Below are 20,491 nucleotides of genomic sequence, written 5' to 3'. Positions count from 1 at the left end.
CGAAAAAAAAAAGAAGAGGGAAATCTACCTCCTCTTCCAGCCAGTCATTGTACTGTACAATGCCTGCCATCACCACATCAGCACCCTTCATGTAGAAAGTGATCTCTCCTGTTGATTCATCCTAGAAAACAAAAGTTTTCACAGTTTATTCGGTGTGAGACATAAATGGGATGTAAAAATGTCATACACCCAACGTGAAATGCCCAAGTGTGCTTCGCCCAGAATGGACTTCAGGTTCCTATCCATGCGAGCCAATGTGAACATACGCTGCTTTATGGTTTTGTGTTGCCTAGGAGTTAATAACTTATTTTGGTCTTCACAAAGGATCTTAAAAAGTGTTTGAAAATATTATCACGAGGAAGTCAAGTTTCAAGATCCCAGGCTTCCTGAGTTATAGCCAAGCCAACAAAAATAAAGTTAGTCACTGGACTTAGTCAGAGGTCGTTATAAGGTAATGTTTTCATCAGATAATATGCTATAATAGCAATCTTTTTCTTCTTGTTTTTCTCGTGAAAGCCAGTGTCGAGTAACAGCATGTCGAGCATCCTAGCAACAGCCACTGACCTACACTGATTGTAACTGGAAGTAATTTTAAAAAAAAAAAAAAATCAACTCAATTCACAATAAAGCAAAATGCACAGCAGCTACTGCTAAGAGGGGAGAACATTAATCACGAGCAACAAAACCAAAACCATCTTAACACTCACTCGTACTATGATGCCCATCCTCTTGCTCTCATAGGTAAAGGGGAATATCTGCAGGATGGTAAAGTTCAGAATTTGGCCAGTAGGGGTCCGCAGCTGCATGGAGGACTGGTCTCTTCCCACCAGTGTCAGCCCAACGCTCTCAGTCCACTGCACCAGCGACACCTATCAACACCACATTGTAAAGACTGTGGTAGGCGGTCATTAAAGCACACCACTGAACGTACGGGAGAGAGAGATGGACAGACTGCAATATTCATCAAGTGACCAATAATTTGTGTTTTTAACAAATAATAAAATATCATCATCACTCAGGAACACACAGCGAGAGAGAAAAGGGACCAGTGCTTGGTTTTTTTCTTTTTTTTTTCTATTAATCTCATGGTGGAGCCATAATGTCAGTAAGATGTTCAATTACTTGAGTTACAAAGAAAACAGCAGAGGACACTTTGGAGATAGTCGCTTGGCAGAAAGCACTGTAACCATTTAACCTTAATCGATAGCTCAAGCATTTTCAGCACTCAAGACTATTGATTGATAAACCCTGGAGATGTCTGAACTGAAAATATTGGTTTTGCTTGATCCTTTCTGAAGGACGCAACAGACGACATCCATTAATACAATGGCAGTGTGTGTGTGTGTGTGTGTGTGTGTGGGGGGGGGGTCTGTGTGGGGAGAAAAGGAGGGGGGGGTAACATTGCCCAATAACTTCCAGACCAGAAGCCGGATCACATACCCAATTCATCATGCATCTTTTGACAGGACTAATAGCAGAGTGGCCAAATGGACACAGATGAGAGAAAGCAACAAAGACTGTGACGTTCCAACTCAATTTTAAAAACACAGATTTATTTATTTTGGGAATACGTGACAATGTAGTCTGACAATGCCCGGCCAGGAGCATTTTAACGTCATTAAAGCTCTGACTACCATAATGTTTGTCATCCAGGTTGGGAAATATGAAGATTGTGCTTAGTCACAGTCTACAAACATTCACTGTGGAGGTATTCGCGAATCCGGTGTCGACCACAGAAGGCACCACCTTGTAACAGCAGCGTTCCGGTTGGCTGCCGGTTTCTAACTGGACTGAATAGGGCTGCATCCAGTTGGCTTGACTCAGAACCACCACATAGAGGGCCAGTTTTTTTATGAGCTGAAAACCAAAGTGATTCAAAATATCAGCTCTCCTCTGTGAATCATGCACAATGTAAGCCATCCTTTTGATTATTGTTACAAATGTGTAACATGTTTTGGATATTAATACATGATAAGTAAATAATCCTATTTTCCCTTAAATATGGATATCTTTTGAAAGTGACGAGCCAGTTGTAAGATGTCAATTCTGACTGCTGTAGTGGAGTCACTGACATTGTGTCCGTAGTACTCACAGCCTCAACCAGATCTATATTAAGACTTCCTGAAGGCTGTAGGAAAGCAAACTGAATCTCAGTCTAGATTGTATCAAAACTGATACAATGCACCTTTCAGGTGCTCAGCAACCCAAAAGACAGCTGTTCAAATTTGCATCCAGTGTGACCTAAAAAAAGTAAAAAAGCTCTGTTTTCTAAAAAACAATCCAACTGTTTTTTTTTTTTTGTTTTTTTTTAAAATCACAACAGATATACAGGGCTCTATATTAAAAGTATGCTATCAAAGAGGAAATTCAAAGGGGATAAGTGCAATGGGCTGCAGAGCACATTAAGGAAATCCGTATTTACACCGCAGGAAACGGATCAAGTCAAATTCTGGAGCCCTCTTCCTGATGTTCAAAGAATTCATACTGATCAAGGACATAAATGTAGAATGCCATTTATCTTGTGAATGTTCCCCTTCAATGAAGACGGCACTGAAGACACTCAAGATGATGGATTTTACTGACAAAAACAAACAACTCTCCATCTTGAGATCGGAAATCTGTTCTCCTTCCCTGTTTAGCCTTGAGAAATTGACGTTTAAGTAGATTAAGTGTACATTTCCCTACAGGTCGGATTGAAATATCTCAAAATAAAAGGTATCTGCCTTTGTGTGTGTTTATTAACGTATATCATCCTATATCAATAACTGTGGGAAACATCCAAGTCTGTGTTTCCACACAGACAGAAAAAAAAAGGATAAAAAGCAGAGCAATACATTGTTTTTGTTGGTTAGAAATGTTTCTGATGAAAAAAATCCCGTGAGCCCATCGAAACCTATTTCTTTTTATTTTATTTTCCATTTTCTAACAGCTTTTTATTTGACCTCCCTCCTCTTGTTTAATGTATTGTAATATTTTAAAATGTTGTTTTGAAACTGTTGATTTTTTTTCTTTTTGGTTTTTTAAAGCACTTTGAGCTGTATTTCTTGTAGGAAAGGTTCGACCAGTATATAAATAAAAGTTTACTATCATTGTTATTATTATCATTATTTAAGTGGCACGTGTTATGTTCTCCACCAACCTTATGATGAGTTTGTCAAACTCACAGACGTCTTGCTGTCCCATTTAGTAACACAGTCCAGTAGATAAATATATCTTTTTGAAACTAGAACCAGAAAGAATTCTCTGAAATTAGATGTTGAATGATGATTCGGTGTAAGATAATAAAATGTTAAAGGTGGCCTCCAGATATGTTTTAAGACCTATACAAATACACTGCAATGAATAATAATTTGAGTCTTAATTTGAGTCTATGTTTATTCCAATACCTTGTTAAAAACTCTTAAAATTATATGTACTCGTCTACCCTCACTGAAAAATCCAGGATCTTTGAAAATGTGACTATTTTTCATTTCAGAAATTTTACCACTGGACACGAGATTTCTCTCCCCTCACTAAAAAGTCCTTTCTCACTTTTTGTGCACTGAGGGATTCAAGTTTCCACATCACATTTGCCTAAAGTGCATATTGGACCATGATTGGGCTTCCAAACTGGTGGTGAAGTCACAAATCATGGTTGTACGTACACATTTGCAAAACAGCCCTCTAGTGTCAAACTCTAAACATACATCTTTCTCCACAGTGAAGGTCAAACAAAGAAACAAAAAAAATTAAAACACATTTTTGTCTGGACGGGGATGTTAAAGCACCGGAGTTCTTGATGATACATTTTAGGATTTAAAAATTAGCAGTAATTTTTTTTATTATTTTTTTTTTATTAATTCAAGCCAAGATCATTTATATGATTAAAAAAATATTAACTTTACATGTCAGCACATGCCCTGTAGGTTTTAAAAAGCAGAATTTGCTCAGTCTATAAAGTCGAATGTAATCGTTCTGTTGATAAAAACTAACATGAGTGTCGGTAATGAAACGGCAGGACCGTGAAATGGTCCTGTATTGCTGGCCGTCATACCTCATCTGGGCTGGAAGCCTGGTAGACTCTGCACGTGTCTTCGTAATGCTGCTCGGCCTCGGCCTGGTCTGTCACCCCGTTGGACTCGTACACGGGTGTCACGTTGTGCACTAGGGCGATGGCCTTCACAGCCTCGTGAACTCTACTACTGATGGTCTTGCGGACCTTAGTGGCCGCCGGAGCCCTGGAGGCTGGAAGGTCATGGTTGGGCTGAAGACAATTACAGAAGGTACTGTGATCAAACAGAAGTGCATACAGGAATCGGAAAAGAGTTATAACAGTATTTTCTAGCACGAGTCTTTTATTTTGGTCGGGGGTTTTTCTAAGAAAGGTCAGCTATTGCAGCCAATAGAACTAGTGATCAGTACTGTCAAAATAAAAGAAGCCATATGAGTGACTGAAAACTAAACAAGCTGTGTGGACAGCTGATCTCCTATATACAAAAACATATAAAAAGCACATTCAAAAAAGCTAATTGGAAAACACGGACTGTTAACTTGGGATGTGTTGGTCTAAGCATGAGTGAACTAGTTGCTTAAACAACCCGGTTTCAAACATTGCTTTGATAGTAAACATAACCAGATGTGTAAGGAAAATATGAACAATTTGCTTTTGCATTGTGGCCTTGCTATTTTTAGAAAACTGGGCGTTCCAGGGGTTAATGGTAGCGTCATTAAAGAAGTCCGGTCAGTGCTTCGCTTGTGGGCAAATCCTGTTTCCTGCTTCACTAACCTCTGGTGTCAAGGGGGACAAAGTGTGTCATTTGAGGTCAGGAAGCATTCAACCAAACAATAATCACAAACTGATATGTTTCTTAAAACAATGTTCATGTCTGTTTGTTTTACCCTTTCCCAAGCTCTCTGGAATTTCAATGTTTTCTGTTTATTTTCTTCTCTTCAACAGAGACAGAGCATTGCATAGACTTCCACGTCTTAGACTTTTGTTTTGTTTTGTTTTGTTTTTTTTACCTGTGTGTAGGCGCTGAACACATGGCTCTGCACTTCATCCATTGAGTCCATCCCATATGCAACAGTTCCAAGATGGAGCCGCCGGAACACCATTTCATTTTGGGTAAGAGTCCCTGGTAAGGATTACATTACAGGCATTCAAATAGTTAAATTCCTACAAAATAATTAGAATTTAAACAGTTAATTCCAAGAATAATTGCCACATTTGGCATAAAGTTTGACAGCAAAAAATACAAAATGGTGTTTTAGATTTTGGTTGTTAGACATGATTTTGGAAACTAACTCTTCTAACGTTAAAATATCTATAGTATATAAGTATTTCTCACCTTTCACACTATTTGGGATTTACAGACATTAATCAGTTACTTACTTAAACAGAGTTTGCACGGCACATATTGTGACTGGAAAAAAAATGGTAAGAGAGCCAGAAGACTTCCCTTTGACACTACACACAACTCTGTATCCTCACACTCACTTTAAAAACCTTCTCTGCCAGTGTATCAAAAAGACCTCAGGGGCCTCGCACGTACATTAGTCTGACTCCCCCGGCCTTATCGCGGTCTGGGTGGGGAAACGGCTGATCATTTTATTGGGCATGAGGGCCGTAAATCTGAGGTGCAACACCTCGCGCCCGAGGAAGTGCACTGATGGAGGTGTTGTGCTCTAAAAGGTGTGTATGGGGGAGAGGACTTTGGGCTTTTTTATGATTTAAGGGTCCAGTAAGTAGCAGTTCTCTGGGAGCAGAAAACCCACCACAGAAGCAAAACCCCCCAGGGAAGGTAACGACTTAGGTCCAGCTGCATACTTCCTTGGCAAATCCTCAGCACTATAACCTCTCGTTTTAGTGGTCCACACACTGGCCTAAGTGTTTCTTTTGCCCACACAACCAAGGCTACCTCAAAGCTATGCTGCTTTTCAGGGGTCATTTCCTGCAGTCTAACCTGTTTTGTCAGTCAGCAGGTAGGAGATTCGTCCGAGCTGTTCAGGTATGGTGCTTGCCCTCACCACCGTCCCAGGGATCTTGGAGTCCTTCTTGATCATCCAACTGAAAACCATCTTTCCCATATCCAGGTTGACACGCAAACTGCATCAAATAAACGAGAGTAAATGAGTGCTTTTTAGCTCCTTACACACAAATACAATACAACGCTGCAGATGACTTTGGATCTTTAAACGCACCTAATGGGCACGATGTGGGAGAAGAGCAGCAGGAAGCGAAATATCTGGAGGTACCAACGGCCAGCGAAGTGCTGCAGGGCCACCATGACCAGTGACACCACCACCAGGGCCCCAAACAGGATCTTTGTCAAACAGTTCACTTCCAAGTCAAACAAACCCACCTGTTATGTGCAAACATAGGCGAACATTATGCATCATGTGAATATAAACACAAATGGTCTTGAATGTACAATATGTAAGTCTAAGCAAATAAATGGATGAATTACATTTTAAATAAATTAAACAATTAATCTATGAAGGATAAATTTGATGTGTTGATGAAAATCTGCCAAATAAATACATCTTTGTGCAAAATAAATGACCTGATGTCGGCCTTCAGTCTCTGGTTCACAGTACTGTACCTTGTGCCTCGGGTTGGAGGTGTTCATGACACTGCGCAGCTCCTTGCCTGTGTAAATCACAACCCCCACCACTGTGCCTGGAGTGACGGAGAGAGAAAGACCAAACCCACCTCAGGCCAATATAATCCAGGAACAACATAAAACATAATATGTCAAGACGACGCTTCCCAGATTTATAATCTTGACACGTATAGACATTTTCAAATGAAGTATGTCATTTGAAATACAGGACGCATATTTGCAATTGCTTAATAGATAACATATGTTCGCGTGGGTTAAAGTGGATTCCGTCTCCTGTGGAAGAAGCACACTTTCTTTACCCTTATGCTTGGGAGAATGTCTGACTGAACCATTCTGTATCCCTCTGTTTGTGCGTTTGGTTAGACAAGTCATCACATCAACGAATGCGAAGGGAACAAGGCATCGGAGAAGTTCTGTAAGCTAAGAGCGAACGGCTGGGTCCTGGTTACTTCCTGGGTATTAGCTGCTTCATCGCCAGGGCTTTACCACCAGTCAGATACTTACCAGAGGCGACAACGGTGCTGGCCCACAGGGTGTTCTCAATGCTGAGACTTTCGTTGACCGGGGGGTCTCCATCTTCCTGCAACAGTTGACCCGACATGCAAATACACAGAGGAGGGAAGACAGAAAATGGTCAAATAGTTGCGATCTTTGTTTAACAGAGGTTTTGTAAATAGAAAGTGGTATTCCAATGAATCATTTTAAAACACGAAACGTTGCTGGCTTCATCTATCTGTTTAATTAAGGATTTTTGGTTGTTCAGACAAGACTGCTTTCTGTTCTGTCACTGATGGATTTTTTTTTTTTTTTTAAACTTATTTTGCCGTTGAAGCCTTGATTAATGAAGGTCGCGAACACGAGTGATGCTCACCCCTCGCTTCTCGCAGTGAATCCGCCGAGACATTTAAAATCATCTAACGTTATTAGAGAGCGAATTCCGCTGCTTGTTGTCTAATATATCCAAGATGCACAAGCATCAAAAGACAGAATGTTAAGTTGGGGCTCTCGTTTCACTCCCATTTGCTTGCACGCTGTCTCTAAAGGAAATGTTATGAGTCCGACCTAACAAGAATGATTCGGGCACTTATTCGGATTTGTTCATTTGTCATCAGATTAACATTAAGGGGGTGACTGTCTGAAAGGAGCACAGGTTTTCGGCAGAATTGTAACGTAAGCACTCACCCTGGTAAAAGTTCCAATAAAGTTATGGATATCAATGTTTGGCTCTTCTGCGTACACGTATGATCTGATTTGGAGAAGGTCCTGCGAGACATCAAAAATATGGTTTAGGATCACTGACACAAAAGAATCACTTGAATAATTATAAATGATTGAGAAGAAGACAAGAAACAAGCAAAGCCTTGACTAACTTGCTCATCAAGCATGAAAAAATTATTTAACTATCTCAGATAACATATAAGTTATATGGGCACCAGAATCATTTATATTATAATTTACAGTTTGTGTAGCAGCAGTGTTTGCTCTATGGTTTTGCATGTTACATAGAGAATCTTTACTTGAGGCTATAATTAGTGCGAGACATTAAAAAAAAAAACACATATTCCTAGACTTGTTTGACAAACATGACAGTTATTTTATTTTTCTATCTTGTGAATCCTGAGAAAAAAGTAGCAGTTCAAGGTTGAGTTAGACTCATGGTTGCAAATCACAATTATTTTTATTATCAATAAAGCTCCTGATTATAATCTGGTTTAATCATTTGGTCTATAAAATGTTGTAAAATAGCAAAAAATGTCCATCACAATTTCCGAAAACCCAAATTAACATCTTCAGAGTGTCTTATTTCTGACCAACAGTCTGAAAAACAAGCATATTCAATTTACTTTCAGAGAAGACTAAGAAAAACAAATACTCCCATTTGAGAAGTCAGACTCAATTATTTTTTGGCACTTTTGATAGTCGGTAATCAAAATAGTTGCCGGCTAATCTTCTGTCGATGGACTGACTGATTAATCGACTAATCGTTTCAGCTCTTGACCAATATATCAGTATGCCCATAACAGCCAATAGTAGCCTTTTATTAAATATCAAAAATCAGCAGTGCCACCTCTCATAAGAAGGGGGTTTCTTTCTGACATCACAACGTTTGTAAGATCTATAATTAAATTTAAAAAAAAAAAAAAAAAAAAAGCCAAAATCCCTTAATTTATTAATTTAGTTTAGCTTCAGCCCAAATAAAAGTTAGATTGATTGTTAAATAAATAAATAAATACATAGAGTAACACTATTTTATTTGTATATACTGAATTTTGCTGTATCACACTGAAAATGTAATTTACTGACCAACAGACAATTTGACTCTAAAATCTCAACCTGAATATTTGCCTTGAAAAACCCAAAGCGGTCGAACACCGAAGAACTCTTCTAACAGTTCAGGCCTGAGGCTAACCTTTGACATTCTCCGAGGACCAGGCCTAGTTAAATTACTACTCTGGCCTAATGAAAGACTTGCTTCCATTAGACCATAGTCTGCACGTGCAATTACGCCTGAGCGCATGATTTCTTAATTGCACAACAATGTCATAACGCAGTGTTGCAACATTCAATTTTTCTCCGGCATCCTTACTGCCTCTCCATCTTTACTTTATGACTCACAGCAGCAGTTGGCAGTCTCTGAGTGCAGGCCACTGGGAGGCGTAGTTTCCAGTCCGTCTCTCCGTCCAGCTGGTCTGTCCGCAGGAAACAGGAGCCTGGAAGGGAGAGGACAAGAGCTGCCAATGATGCCAGATGAAATCACACTTACCCCTAGAGGGCAACAATAGATAGGCTTTCAGTCAAAAGAAAAACCTCCCAATCTTTATTCCGGATGATGGCATTGAATGTACACATTTTACATTTCAGTACATACTGAAGGCTGCCTTCATCTTCTGCTGGTCTCTGATCTTACTCGTTCTAATACACATACATCCATTTTCCAAGTCCCCAGTTTGAAAAGGGGCTGTGAACCAATTTAAACCTGGAGTCACAAATGAATGACAAACTTCTGGGAATGGGGCTGAGCTGCATACTACTTTTGGGATCAAGCTGGGGTAGAAGTGGAGGCATTCACCAAAGCCCATCCCCCCATTGGCCTGCATGCGTCATCCTGCCCCAACTCCCAATCCTGGCCTAGGCTCTTCATAATTGACCTAATGGCCTCCACATGGAAGAGAGATAACCAAGCACTATTTCCAGTAAAACAAAGCTGTTGTTTTTCTTCCCCCGACAGGAAGACACAACAAAAACAAGCATCTAGCTTCTCTTACAGAGTCACAAGTGGTCTTCTGGAGAATGAAAATAAAACATCATCTCCCCGTGATGAGGTTTTTGATGTGCTGTGCCTCAGGGATGCTTATTTTGTATTATGTATTTTGTATATTTACAAATAAACAACGCAATTCACTAAGTTGCTGTTGTCACTGACAAATCTTGTTCTAATCCATATTTGACTATTCAGATGAGGCAGCCTCCTCTCACCTCTCCTCCTCTCTCTTTGCATTTGATTTTTTTGTGTGTGCCTTGATTTTCCTCTTCATTATCTTCTCATTTGAAAGACAAAATTAGTCATAGATGAAGATGAAGAGAGAACAACGTTTTTGTCTACAGTGTCCATCTCACCATGACATGGAGGAGCGATTCTCCGCCACACCACACCACACCACACCCTGAGTGATACTTTAGTACTGGACCCAATTTGAATTTAAGACCCTGTAGGACTTCCTGTCCTGGCTCAGGGCTAATCCCTTCACCTCAGCGCCTTTTTAAACAAGTCGTTTCCCCAGTCAGCCAGCAAGGCAGCCAGTCTGTTGTGGAGATCTGGATGAATGACCAGCAGATGTTTACCATTTCTTTCAGAGGTCCTTAAAAAGATCATGTCAGCAGGAACACGCTGGTTCTACAAAGAAAGGCAGAAAGAAAAACATGACTTCAGCATCGGTTCCTGATCCTGCACTTCTCCTGCTCCCTCCTCTGCTCTTTCACTGCAGCAAAATAAGACTTTTTGCTTTTCATGTGCCACATTACCGGCAGCCATTCAGTCAAAATAATAAGCCCTCCAGCACAAATCATCCTGTCTGGGCCTGAACAGGACCCTGACCAGGTTTTACCCTCAGCCTGACCCAGTCCCTCCACTCCACTAAAGAAAGTCCCCGAACTGCGCACGGATTATTGCTAAGTGGTCGATAGTGTAATAAAGATGTATTATGGCTCTTAAGATGCAGGTTAATTTAAAAATTCCAACACTTTTCTTTTGTCAGCTACTGGTTTCCCCTTCTGCCGAAGTGTCTCTCTGAATTGCAGCCCACATAACTCTGAACCACTCAGCCATATTACTGAAATGTGTAGGACAACATGTGTGACCTTTCCTTCAGCTGCGTTGAAATGAGCGATTCAGAGAGAAGCCCTCAGTTGGAAACTGAAGACAGGCATCACTTCTCATATTTCATGTACAAAGACCTCAGAGAAACCATTCTGTCCACGAAAAGAGCAACACAACAGATTGAAAACTCCAACTAACTTAGATATTTTAAACTACTGGAAACTATAGACGTAATTTCAAAATTTCAAAATTTATATCAATAGATAGTACTTTATTGATTTTGTGTAAGAGATCTAATTAAAGGCATTTTAAGCTGCTTTGTGTGCATTGGGTTTGACAGGCTGGAACTCAGCATTGATCACAAGATTACAAAATCTTTACAAACTCCTTTCACCTCAGTCACCACTGGAGCACAGAAGATTAACAGCCCCCTCATTATTCGCTCTCATATAAATGGTAACTTGACAGTCCTAAAAAGCAAAACTATTCACAGATGTGGATGAAACAATCTTCAGCAAACCTTTTCCACGATTATAAGATCTCCAACTTGAATACCACTGCTTTTAACCTTCACCGTGCCTGAAATACACAACAAAGTTTAATGTTAATGACGTGTTTAAGTTTGTATACATGGGTTACCTATAGTTAAAATATTTGAAATTCAAATTTGTCAATCATGTAGTTAAGATTTTCAATAAATCTGGACCATCCATTTCAACACAGGTTTTTGAGCACTGACATTTATTCTTCAAGGATACACACAAAGTTCTCCTGACTATAACAATGTTCTTTCATTTCTAATCAAATGTGAAAATTAAAAAAACAAAACAACCAAGTACTAATGCCTTGTCTTGGTGAACTCACCGGTCACCTCAGTGAATTAGGGAAAGTAATTTTCTGTGCAGATTTGAAAGAATGCTGGGGGAGTTGAGCCTTTTCTCTCATTCCATTTGGAATGAACGGGCAAATTTGTTTGGAAGAGATCACTGACCCTTGACCTTTGTCGTGACCTCTGGGCTTTGCATATGTAAGACATTAAAGCACATTAATATTGCAACGCATTAGGGTTCATGGAACTCCACAATAGTGCTCTGCTCTACTCACTGAGTAGGATTTTACACATTTGTTTACGAAAGAAAGATCAACAAGGAAAAATCTACATAGCAGCCGCAGGTAACAGCTACACTGAGAAAGAAAATATGGCTAAGAAACAACGGAGAGATGAGAGGCTTTGACTTCTTCACCGTACAGTTTCTATAAACCCCAAGATATGCACAGGGGCCACTATCATGGAGGCAGCCAGTCACTGTGTTTATGACTAAAACAAGCTGCCACATCAAAGGGGCAAAGTGATGGAAACCACAAGAGGTCTCCTGCTTTTTATTGCTGGTAGCACTTTATACCAAGGCCTCTTATGTACACTTTTTACATCTCTGCTTTGAATTACCTACCATTTCCCCTAGCCCCTATAAGTTTTAATAGGACCTACCTCCTACAGTTAATAGACGCTAATGCTGAGAAATAAGCAACAGGTTTCAGATATAGACGCAGACAAAACGCAACCAATGTTGGCCACGCTTCTAATCCTTACCTCTTGTTGAAAGCTTGCTGTAAATCTGAGAGTTCACTTCCTTGTCCCGAAGGTAGCATCTTATTTCTTCAACTGCCTCTCTCATGATAGTGATAATCAAAACAAGACCCTGCAGGGTGGCATGTCCACATTAAGAAAGTAGTTTTCTCCAAAGTAGAAAAGAGCAAACCAACTTTATGTATGTGAATGCTGTGGCAACTGTGTTTATAGGAAATACCTTAATATTTCCATCCAAAAAAAAAAAGATTCACTCAACACAATTTAAGTATGGAAAATAAAATTTGATTGACAATGATAATTAACAGTTTTAGAGAACAAAGCTTTGCAAAATGCCACATACCAAAGGGACCCAGTAGGTGTAGAGGGCACCTAAGCGTAGCTCGTTGACAAATTGAGAGCAGGCCAGTAGCAAAAAGTACAGGTTGAAGAAGTACTTGAACTGATTGAAGAGCACCTGAGAACAGAAAAAGCAGAGAGTGAAATATTTTCTGTGTGGCAAGTTATTATGCATATTACTATATCTGACATTTACCACCAGACATTAATTTTTAAAAGCCAAGACTGATGACTGATTTTAGCAGACAATGTATTTGACAGCATTGGTCTCCATGTGCCTTGGTACAACACTGTTTTGATGACCTGTAGATTAAAAATCATCTAAGTAGCCATACATATGGCTTCAGGCCTATATAGAACATCGTTTTCAACACAGTTTCAATATGTTGTTTGTGATGCATTTAACAACGTTTCCTTTAAAAACAAAACAGCCCCTTTAAGGGAAATCACAATTCTGCTGACAGAACAAATGACCCACCAAACATATGTAAACCTAAGAAAGTAGGAGTGGGCAATACGGATCAAATCCTCTATCACAGTATACGTCATTTTGTATCATGATATTGGTTTATATCATAAGTAGAGCTGAACAATTAGTCTGCTGACAGTATATTCAATGGCAGTTTGACTAGTTTCATAATCCATTCATCGTTTTTTTTAAGCGTAAAGGCCAAAAATTCACTGGTTGTTGCTGTTTTCTGACATTTTATGAAGCAAACAGTTAAATAATAAACCGAAAGAATAATCAGCAAATGAATCAATAATAATAAAAAAAGTCTTTAGTTGTAGTCCTACTCGTAAATTTTCTGGAAAATCGAATGAGAAAGTATATGGATAAAATCCTCTGTATTAAAAACTTGACAAATTAAGAAACTTCCTCATATTGATGCAAAGATCATACTAAAACCCAATGTTGCCCACAATGATGTGCATAATCTTCGACACTGGCCTTATACACCCAGAAATATTAAAAAAGGGATAACTACTGCCGTATAAATAGTTTGGCCAAATCGGTAAACAAATTCATATGATTCCCTGGTATATATCAACATATCACTCACTCGTACTAAAAAGTACAAAGATCTCAACCAAATATAGACCTGGCTTAGACTACAAATCTTTTCACTAGGGAACAACACGCAAACACATATAGTAGTTTTTTCCTCCGCTAGTGTCCTTCTTATATCTAACACACATACTACAACTTTGCTCAATTTCATTACCACCAGTGTGCAAGATTACGACCTAGGCAAAGCTTGTGTCTTCGCACGGTGACTGTATGTCATTTTCAAAACTGTTGCCAAGAGCAGGGTAGCACAGGAGAAACCGTGTACAGAAAAATAACGACTACAATATGTTCTAGTGAGAAGAACTTGTTCACACGAGCCAAAGCAAATAACAAGCATCACAGTTTGCAATGCAAAAAGGGCTTTGCTCTTGTCTTTTGCTTCCCAAACAAATCTGAGCTGCTCTCACTGTCTGCCTTCATACACAAAATTAAGATTCTAAGACAACTGAATGTCTGGAAAACAAATGCACATGTAAATCAGGCCAGGGAAATGCGGGAGTCAAAAAACACGTATCTTAGTAACTGCCGTCCGTGTAAGAAATTTCCAACCAAAGAAGTCTGTCACTTCCGGGTCTGAATGTGAACATAAAGAACCGGCGCTGTGAGACTGTAAAGCTCCGAATGTGGCCGAAACTATCCATCACGCTTCTCTTCACGCCCTTTAAAGATCTTCACTTGAACATGAGACATTCAATTACCCAAAAGGGACGATCGATCGTCCTATAATGGCGACACGTGAACTGAAGGAAGTAGACTGCGTTTCATTTACTAACCGAGCCTCATCAGTGTACCGAGCCGGCACATTGCTATGACAGTGTAAACTGCATCTGTCAGAAAACGCCCTCCGGCGTAAGTCATAGGGAAAATCTAACCAGCGGCCGTGTGCCTACGCATCCAGAGGCATGCTAATGTGTGGTCATTTGGGATTGGTCTGACCATAAGCAAACAAGGCTACAGTATTCCTAGATTAAACTAAAGAGATCTAAGAAATATATATAACATTTGCATTTGAGGCACGGCTCTGATCTAGTGTTGAAACCGTTAGTCGATCGATCGATCGACGGAAAAGTTCATCAATAATGACACTGAATATTGAGTCACTGTTTGGGTCACTTTTCAAGCAAACCTCCGAGGACCTGCTGGTACCAGCTTCTTATGGGAGTATTTTCTCTTTTTTTATATTATTGTAAACTGAATATCTTTGAGTTTTGAACCTTGGCCGTGATTTATAGACGCCACTTTGGGCCCGAGGGAGTTCTAATGAGCGTTTGTCTGTGTTTTTTGACCATGTAAAAACTAAAAAAAAAGTCAGATTAGTCGATTGTTAAAGTAATTAACAGTCCCAGCGCTAATCTGATCCTCTGAATCATAGCGATTTAAAATGACTCAAACATTACAATGAGCTTCAACCACCCACATTACAAGCAACAATGAGGAGTGCAAAAAGGACAGACAAGATGATCAGATTATGAATCTCTGAAAGTGTGTCCAAGAAGACGACAGCGAATCGGGGCCAGGCTCAGAGAGGTGGGTGGTGGCTTTGGGGCTTAAAGGGAGGGGGGGGGCGGAGAAGTGGCCTTTGGCTGACACTAACCGCAGGAAGGAAGGTGAAGAAGTTGTACTTCTGGTTGTTAATGACATTCCTGGGGTACCTCTGCTCCCTCTTTTCTGGGTGGCCGAGCCACACGGTGCGGGGACGGAAGTCCCCCATGCCACAGCATCTCGACCACGGGCAGCACCTGGGGGGAAAAGGCCGGGAGGGTCAAAGAATTTCACATGTAATCTCGCCATTTAGCAGACATACTAACGAATAGACAGTTACATGAAAAAAAGAAAAGACATTTAAGATTTTGTGTATTAGTTCAGGCCATTTCAATCTAAAACGCATCCTGTAGTTTGACTCATATCCCTGTTTTGTACTGTGTGAATCTGATGAGATAGCTGCTCCACTTTTAATGAATTTAGTGTCACTTCTCTTTTTTTTTTTAACGTGTTGCTTATTGCAGCTACAAACCCAGACAACAGACAAGGCCACCCGGTAAACGTCCAGGACTATGCTGTCAAGAGACATTGTGCCTTACGAAATACAGCAAATATTAACTTCATCTGGACAGGGAAGGCCACTCCCTTCAAGCGCTGAAACAAAACATTCCATATCAACCAAGAGCCCGGCGACCTTCGTGACTCATAACTGACTTCGTAGGTTATAAAACCCTGACAACAACAAAACATAGGTGTGACAAATAAATTTCAAGAAAGTGATTTAATGCACGGGAAGGGCAGTGAGGCACCAATACCTGTGTGACAGATCACTCCGCTTTCTAACGCCTGTTCACAAACCTTTCTGCCGTGCCCGACCTGACAACTGTTTCCACTGCAGCTAATTTTTTCGGAGTAAAGGGTGCGGTGACCCAGCAGTGGATTCACGGGACAGCAAAAACACGAGGCTCCTATCCCCTCCTATACGCTCGAGCTGGGATTCCTGTATAGCTGGTATTCGGGAGGAAATCATACATGTGGTTAGATCTGGCCCACATATTTTTGTTAGAGAATAACAGAGACAAGAATGAGCGCTGTCATTGTAAAGCCACTCCTCGTCTCTCTTATCTTGAGTAAGCTAAACCTCATGGTGCTCTTTTTAGACCCCAAGAGCCTCTCAAAAGACACAGATAACCTATGGTGCGTCCTGCTGTACATCTGGGCTGCATCTGTGGAGAGGACTGGCCTCGCAGAAGACAACCTCGACACGTCACAGTAGGACGAGCACAGGTGTAAACACTAAAATAAAAGGACGGCTGAAGTTCGTTTAGCCGCTTCAGCGTTCAGGGTGCCGATACTGCACAGGCTGGCTCGCCGTCACCGCTTCCCGGGACAGCGGAATAGCGTCATCGGAGCCGTCACTGACGTTCTTTGTTACACCGATGCATTTTCCCGCTCTGATGAGTCATAATATCTGCCACTGTTACTGATTATTCTTCCAAATAGTTTCTCAGTTAGTCAAGTGACTGTTTAGAGTGTAAACCCGACACAGTGACCCTTGTTTTATTTCCACAAAATAGCAAAAGGGGTGAAAAATGGCCACTGACATTTCCTGGAACCCAAGTTGGCACATTCAAATGTCTTCTTGTGTCCAACACGCAGTTCAAAGCTCAAAAATATTCTTTTGACATTGATGTAAAACTGAGAAAAGGTGTCTCACATTTGAGAAGCCGTAGCCAGAAATGTTTTTGTTATTTTTTTTACAAAAATGACGTGGAGTTCTCCAGGGGTTCCTTTCCCAGGCCTTTTTTTTCCCTTTCAACATTTACACGCTCCCACTAGCTCGGATCAGGGAAAACAACGAAATATCTTAACGCAATTATGCAGACAACACACAGATTTATATGACAATACCAAGCCAGACCGAAGGCCGATCTGCTGCGACCTTCTGAATCCACACTCAGTCTTTCATGCACCACGTATCTGGAACAAAGTCCCAGTAAACTTGAGGTCTGCTCCAACTCTCAGTTCTTTTAAATCTGGGCTTCAGAAGGTTTGGTTTGGTTTGTTTTGTTTTGTTTTGTTTACCCTTGCCTTTTATTAGATTGCATTCGGGACTGGTCACTCATATACTGCCACAGCGGTGCTGCCATCACTGCAGAAACGACCCCGAGCAGCTGTCGTGCGGCCACAGCCCCCCCGTGCTCCAGCACCGGACCGAGTAACCCTCGGCTCCCCCCCGAGTCTTTGCACCATGTGTGCATCACAGGGGGTGACATCACCGTGATGGCCACACCGGTCTACTGACTGCGTTTCAGCGCTGTGTCTGGCCCCGCACGCCTGCCTTTCTCCATCCTCATCCTCATCCTCATCATCCTCATCATCCTCATCCTGTATGAGGCCTGCCCCTTTATTTATTCCTCACAATAACACCACAGTGTCATTTATCGGGCAGGCATGTGAATTTTGGGACACAGTGCTTCAGAGCCGGGGCCTCCTCGCTGGCTTCTGCTGAGACCGGGCTCCGGTCGACCGATCGAACGCCGGCATGGGCGTGAAATGCACTTGTTCCGACTGCGTCCCGGAACAAGGATGTCTCCCGGAGCTCTAGCTAGCTGTTTGCAAAGCTCACGATGAACGGCCACGCCACTTCGATTAGCATGTATATATCCTCCTGCTGCCGTCCCCGTCCCCCCCCCCCCCATCCTAGCTGCTATTTTCCTCCGCTAACGAACCCGCCACCGCTTTGCTAGGCACCGAGGCGGCGTCGCGGCGCTCCCGTAAACGAGTTAGCGGCCGCGCCGACATTAGCAGAGGCCGACGAAACGGCTCCGTGGCAACACTTCCGCGCCCTTACCCGTGTCTGTGTTTGCTGTCGTGTCTTTTCGGCCGCCTCACGGGCTGTAGGGGTATGTTGTCGGTCATTCCTGCGGCCCCCGTTCCGGCGGGTTGGAAGCCGTGGGCAGCCGAGACGGTGCTGGGGCGGGTTTTTTTCCTCTGGGCGGAGGCTCCGCAGCCGTCAGTCACACGGGGACGCGTTTGCCCGGTCAGCAGGTTACTGCGCCGCTGGGGCGGAGAGCCCGTGGCAACCGCACCAAGCGAAACCTGGCCTGCATCCCACTGGAGACGAGTCACTGACCCTCTGGACACCACAGTACTTGGACTTTAGATTACTCTGTTCAGCGTAACAGGCCTCAATGACTCTTTATTATCATTTTGGCTCGGGAGATATTTCCTAGTAGGACGTTACAGTCGTCATCAGTTACTCTCTCCGGTGTCACGCCAGATTACGGTGGCTAATTATTTCCGGGACAGGTGCCACAAAAGAAGCAGCAGCGATTTTCTAAATAACTGTCAACATAACTAATGATGTTCTGGGGGAAATTACGGAGCAGAAAGTTACAGGGTTACATTTGCTAAGTCGCTACACTCAAGTACAGTTTGAGGTGTTTGTACTTTTCTTGAGTATTTCTACTTTATGTGACTTTATACTTCCACTTTCAGAGGGAATGTGTATCTCCTAATTTTATGCCACTGCATTTATTTAACAGCTATATTTGATTTTACACACAAAAAAACAACAACATATGATCAACTTAAAAAAAATATGATGTTTTGTCCTGATGTGGAGGATTAGACCTGCTCAGGTTAGACTTGTGCAAAGTATGCTGGGACTTGAAGTCACAGCAAAGCACAGACTGTCCCTGTGCTGGCAGAAAAATTATACATTTATAACTCGTCCCGCAGTCAAGACGGTCATTACACGACCACACGTGAAAAGGTATGAACAGCAAAGTTAAGTAAAAACACCTGTGAGAGTGGAGCACAGGTGTGCAGGGTTTTTGAACTACCCAACAGTTCATGAAATAGTTCAAATCACCTGCGCCTCAACCGACTACATTCAAATGCTGGTTACATTTTTACACATAAATGACAATATTCTACTAATGTCATATATTAAACACTCTGAAAGGGGCCACTCTATGATTTGCTCGCCCTGAACACTTTGCTTGTGACAACTTTCCCCCTTTTTATTAGCAAAAACATGACAAAAAAATCTAGAGTAAACAAACAAAACGATAAAAAACACAGAACGAACAATGCCAAAAAACCGGACTAAAACCGGACAGGATTACACAACCTTATATCAACACAAACACACAACATACAGTATATCATCCGGCCTGACCAATAAGTCATGAGATACGAAAGGATGTAAAAAAAAAATTCCATATATACAAATTAATCATTATTATATGGAAAACTTGACTATCTCTCGTGGTAATTACAAAAAATATGTATCTTACACACACAGCTTCATTGTTTTTCCCATCTTTTGAACCTCACTCCAGAGGGGCAGTTACATGATTTTGCTGGTAGTGACTGAATGCACTGTACGTATACTCGTTACGTACCTTTACTCGAGTAAGGTTGTGACTGGTGGACTTCAACAGAGGATCTCAGTACATCTTGCACCTCTGCTACTGAGTGACCAAAAAGTAGAAACGCTTACATTTCGATCCGACACAGTAGTTGTGATTTGTTAGAGGTGTTGGTTATTTTTGAGGCTGTAGTTTATGGTGTCGTGTTGGACTGTACTGCATTGTTATTTAATTTTTAATGTTTAGTTCTCTGTGAGGTGGGAAAAAACTGTTAAAAACACCTTTCGGTCTAATGCAGTGGTCCAGGCAAAAGGCTATTTACAAGTGTTTGAGCAGACCAGAGACCAGCATAGGTGGAGCATGATTCTCAGGCGTAGCTCAGAATTTAGTCAGAATTCGTGGATGTTGCTCTTTTGGATCTACATCCTTTAAGTGGGTGGGGGCCAAAATTAGGAAAAGCTCAAAAGATTACATAGGCTTTCTAAAAACAGGTGTGAAACGTTTTTAGCAAAGGAAATGGAAAGAGGAGAGATGGGTGAATGTACACCACTGTAGCAAAAGTGCACGTTTCGTATAATGAGAAATACTTACAATGATTAAATTTGCATGCCACAGCTTTGACCTAAGTCTATAATGTAGCGGAGGCACAGCAGTCTGTGTTATCACGATTTGAGTTGCCACCATTGTGAAAAGAAGTTTTATTAACTTTGTGTT

At 41.3% G+C, this 20,491-nt stretch overlaps 1 protein-coding gene across 1 annotated transcript in view; it reads right to left on the bottom strand.

The window, feature by feature from the left end:
• Positions 1-18,532, bottom strand: part of LOC120803872 (probable phospholipid-transporting ATPase IIA) — a 33,043-nt gene extending 14,511 nt beyond the window's left edge. Inside the window, exons 1-16 of the mRNA XM_040152856.1 lie at positions 18,253-18,532; positions 15,511-15,655; positions 12,852-12,965; positions 12,512-12,620; positions 11,441-11,499; positions 10,446-10,497; positions 9,219-9,313; positions 7,785-7,865; positions 7,107-7,182; positions 6,582-6,658; positions 6,181-6,341; positions 5,943-6,085; positions 5,002-5,114; positions 4,034-4,243; positions 708-869; positions 29-121 (exon numbers count right to left, since the gene is read on the bottom strand). Of these exons, the coding sequence (XP_040008790.1) occupies positions 29-121; positions 708-869; positions 4,034-4,243; positions 5,002-5,114; positions 5,943-6,085; positions 6,181-6,341; positions 6,582-6,658; positions 7,107-7,182; positions 7,785-7,865; positions 9,219-9,313; positions 10,446-10,497; positions 11,441-11,499; positions 12,512-12,620; positions 12,852-12,965; positions 15,511-15,655; positions 18,253-18,320 (1,758 nt within the window). The 5' untranslated portion in view covers positions 18,321-18,532. The remainder of the gene's footprint in view (positions 1-28; positions 122-707; positions 870-4,033; positions 4,244-5,001; positions 5,115-5,942; positions 6,086-6,180; positions 6,342-6,581; positions 6,659-7,106; positions 7,183-7,784; positions 7,866-9,218; positions 9,314-10,445; positions 10,498-11,440; positions 11,500-12,511; positions 12,621-12,851; positions 12,966-15,510; positions 15,656-18,252) is intronic.
• Positions 18,533-20,491: the final 1,959 nt, after the last annotated feature.

The sequence above is a fragment of the Xiphias gladius genome, chromosome 18, assembly GCF_016859285.1.
Source record: "Xiphias gladius isolate SHS-SW01 ecotype Sanya breed wild chromosome 18, ASM1685928v1, whole genome shotgun sequence".
Classification (NCBI taxonomy): domain Eukaryota; kingdom Metazoa; phylum Chordata; class Actinopteri; order Istiophoriformes; family Xiphiidae; genus Xiphias; species Xiphias gladius.
This window is presented reverse-complemented; position numbering and strand designations above follow the sequence as displayed.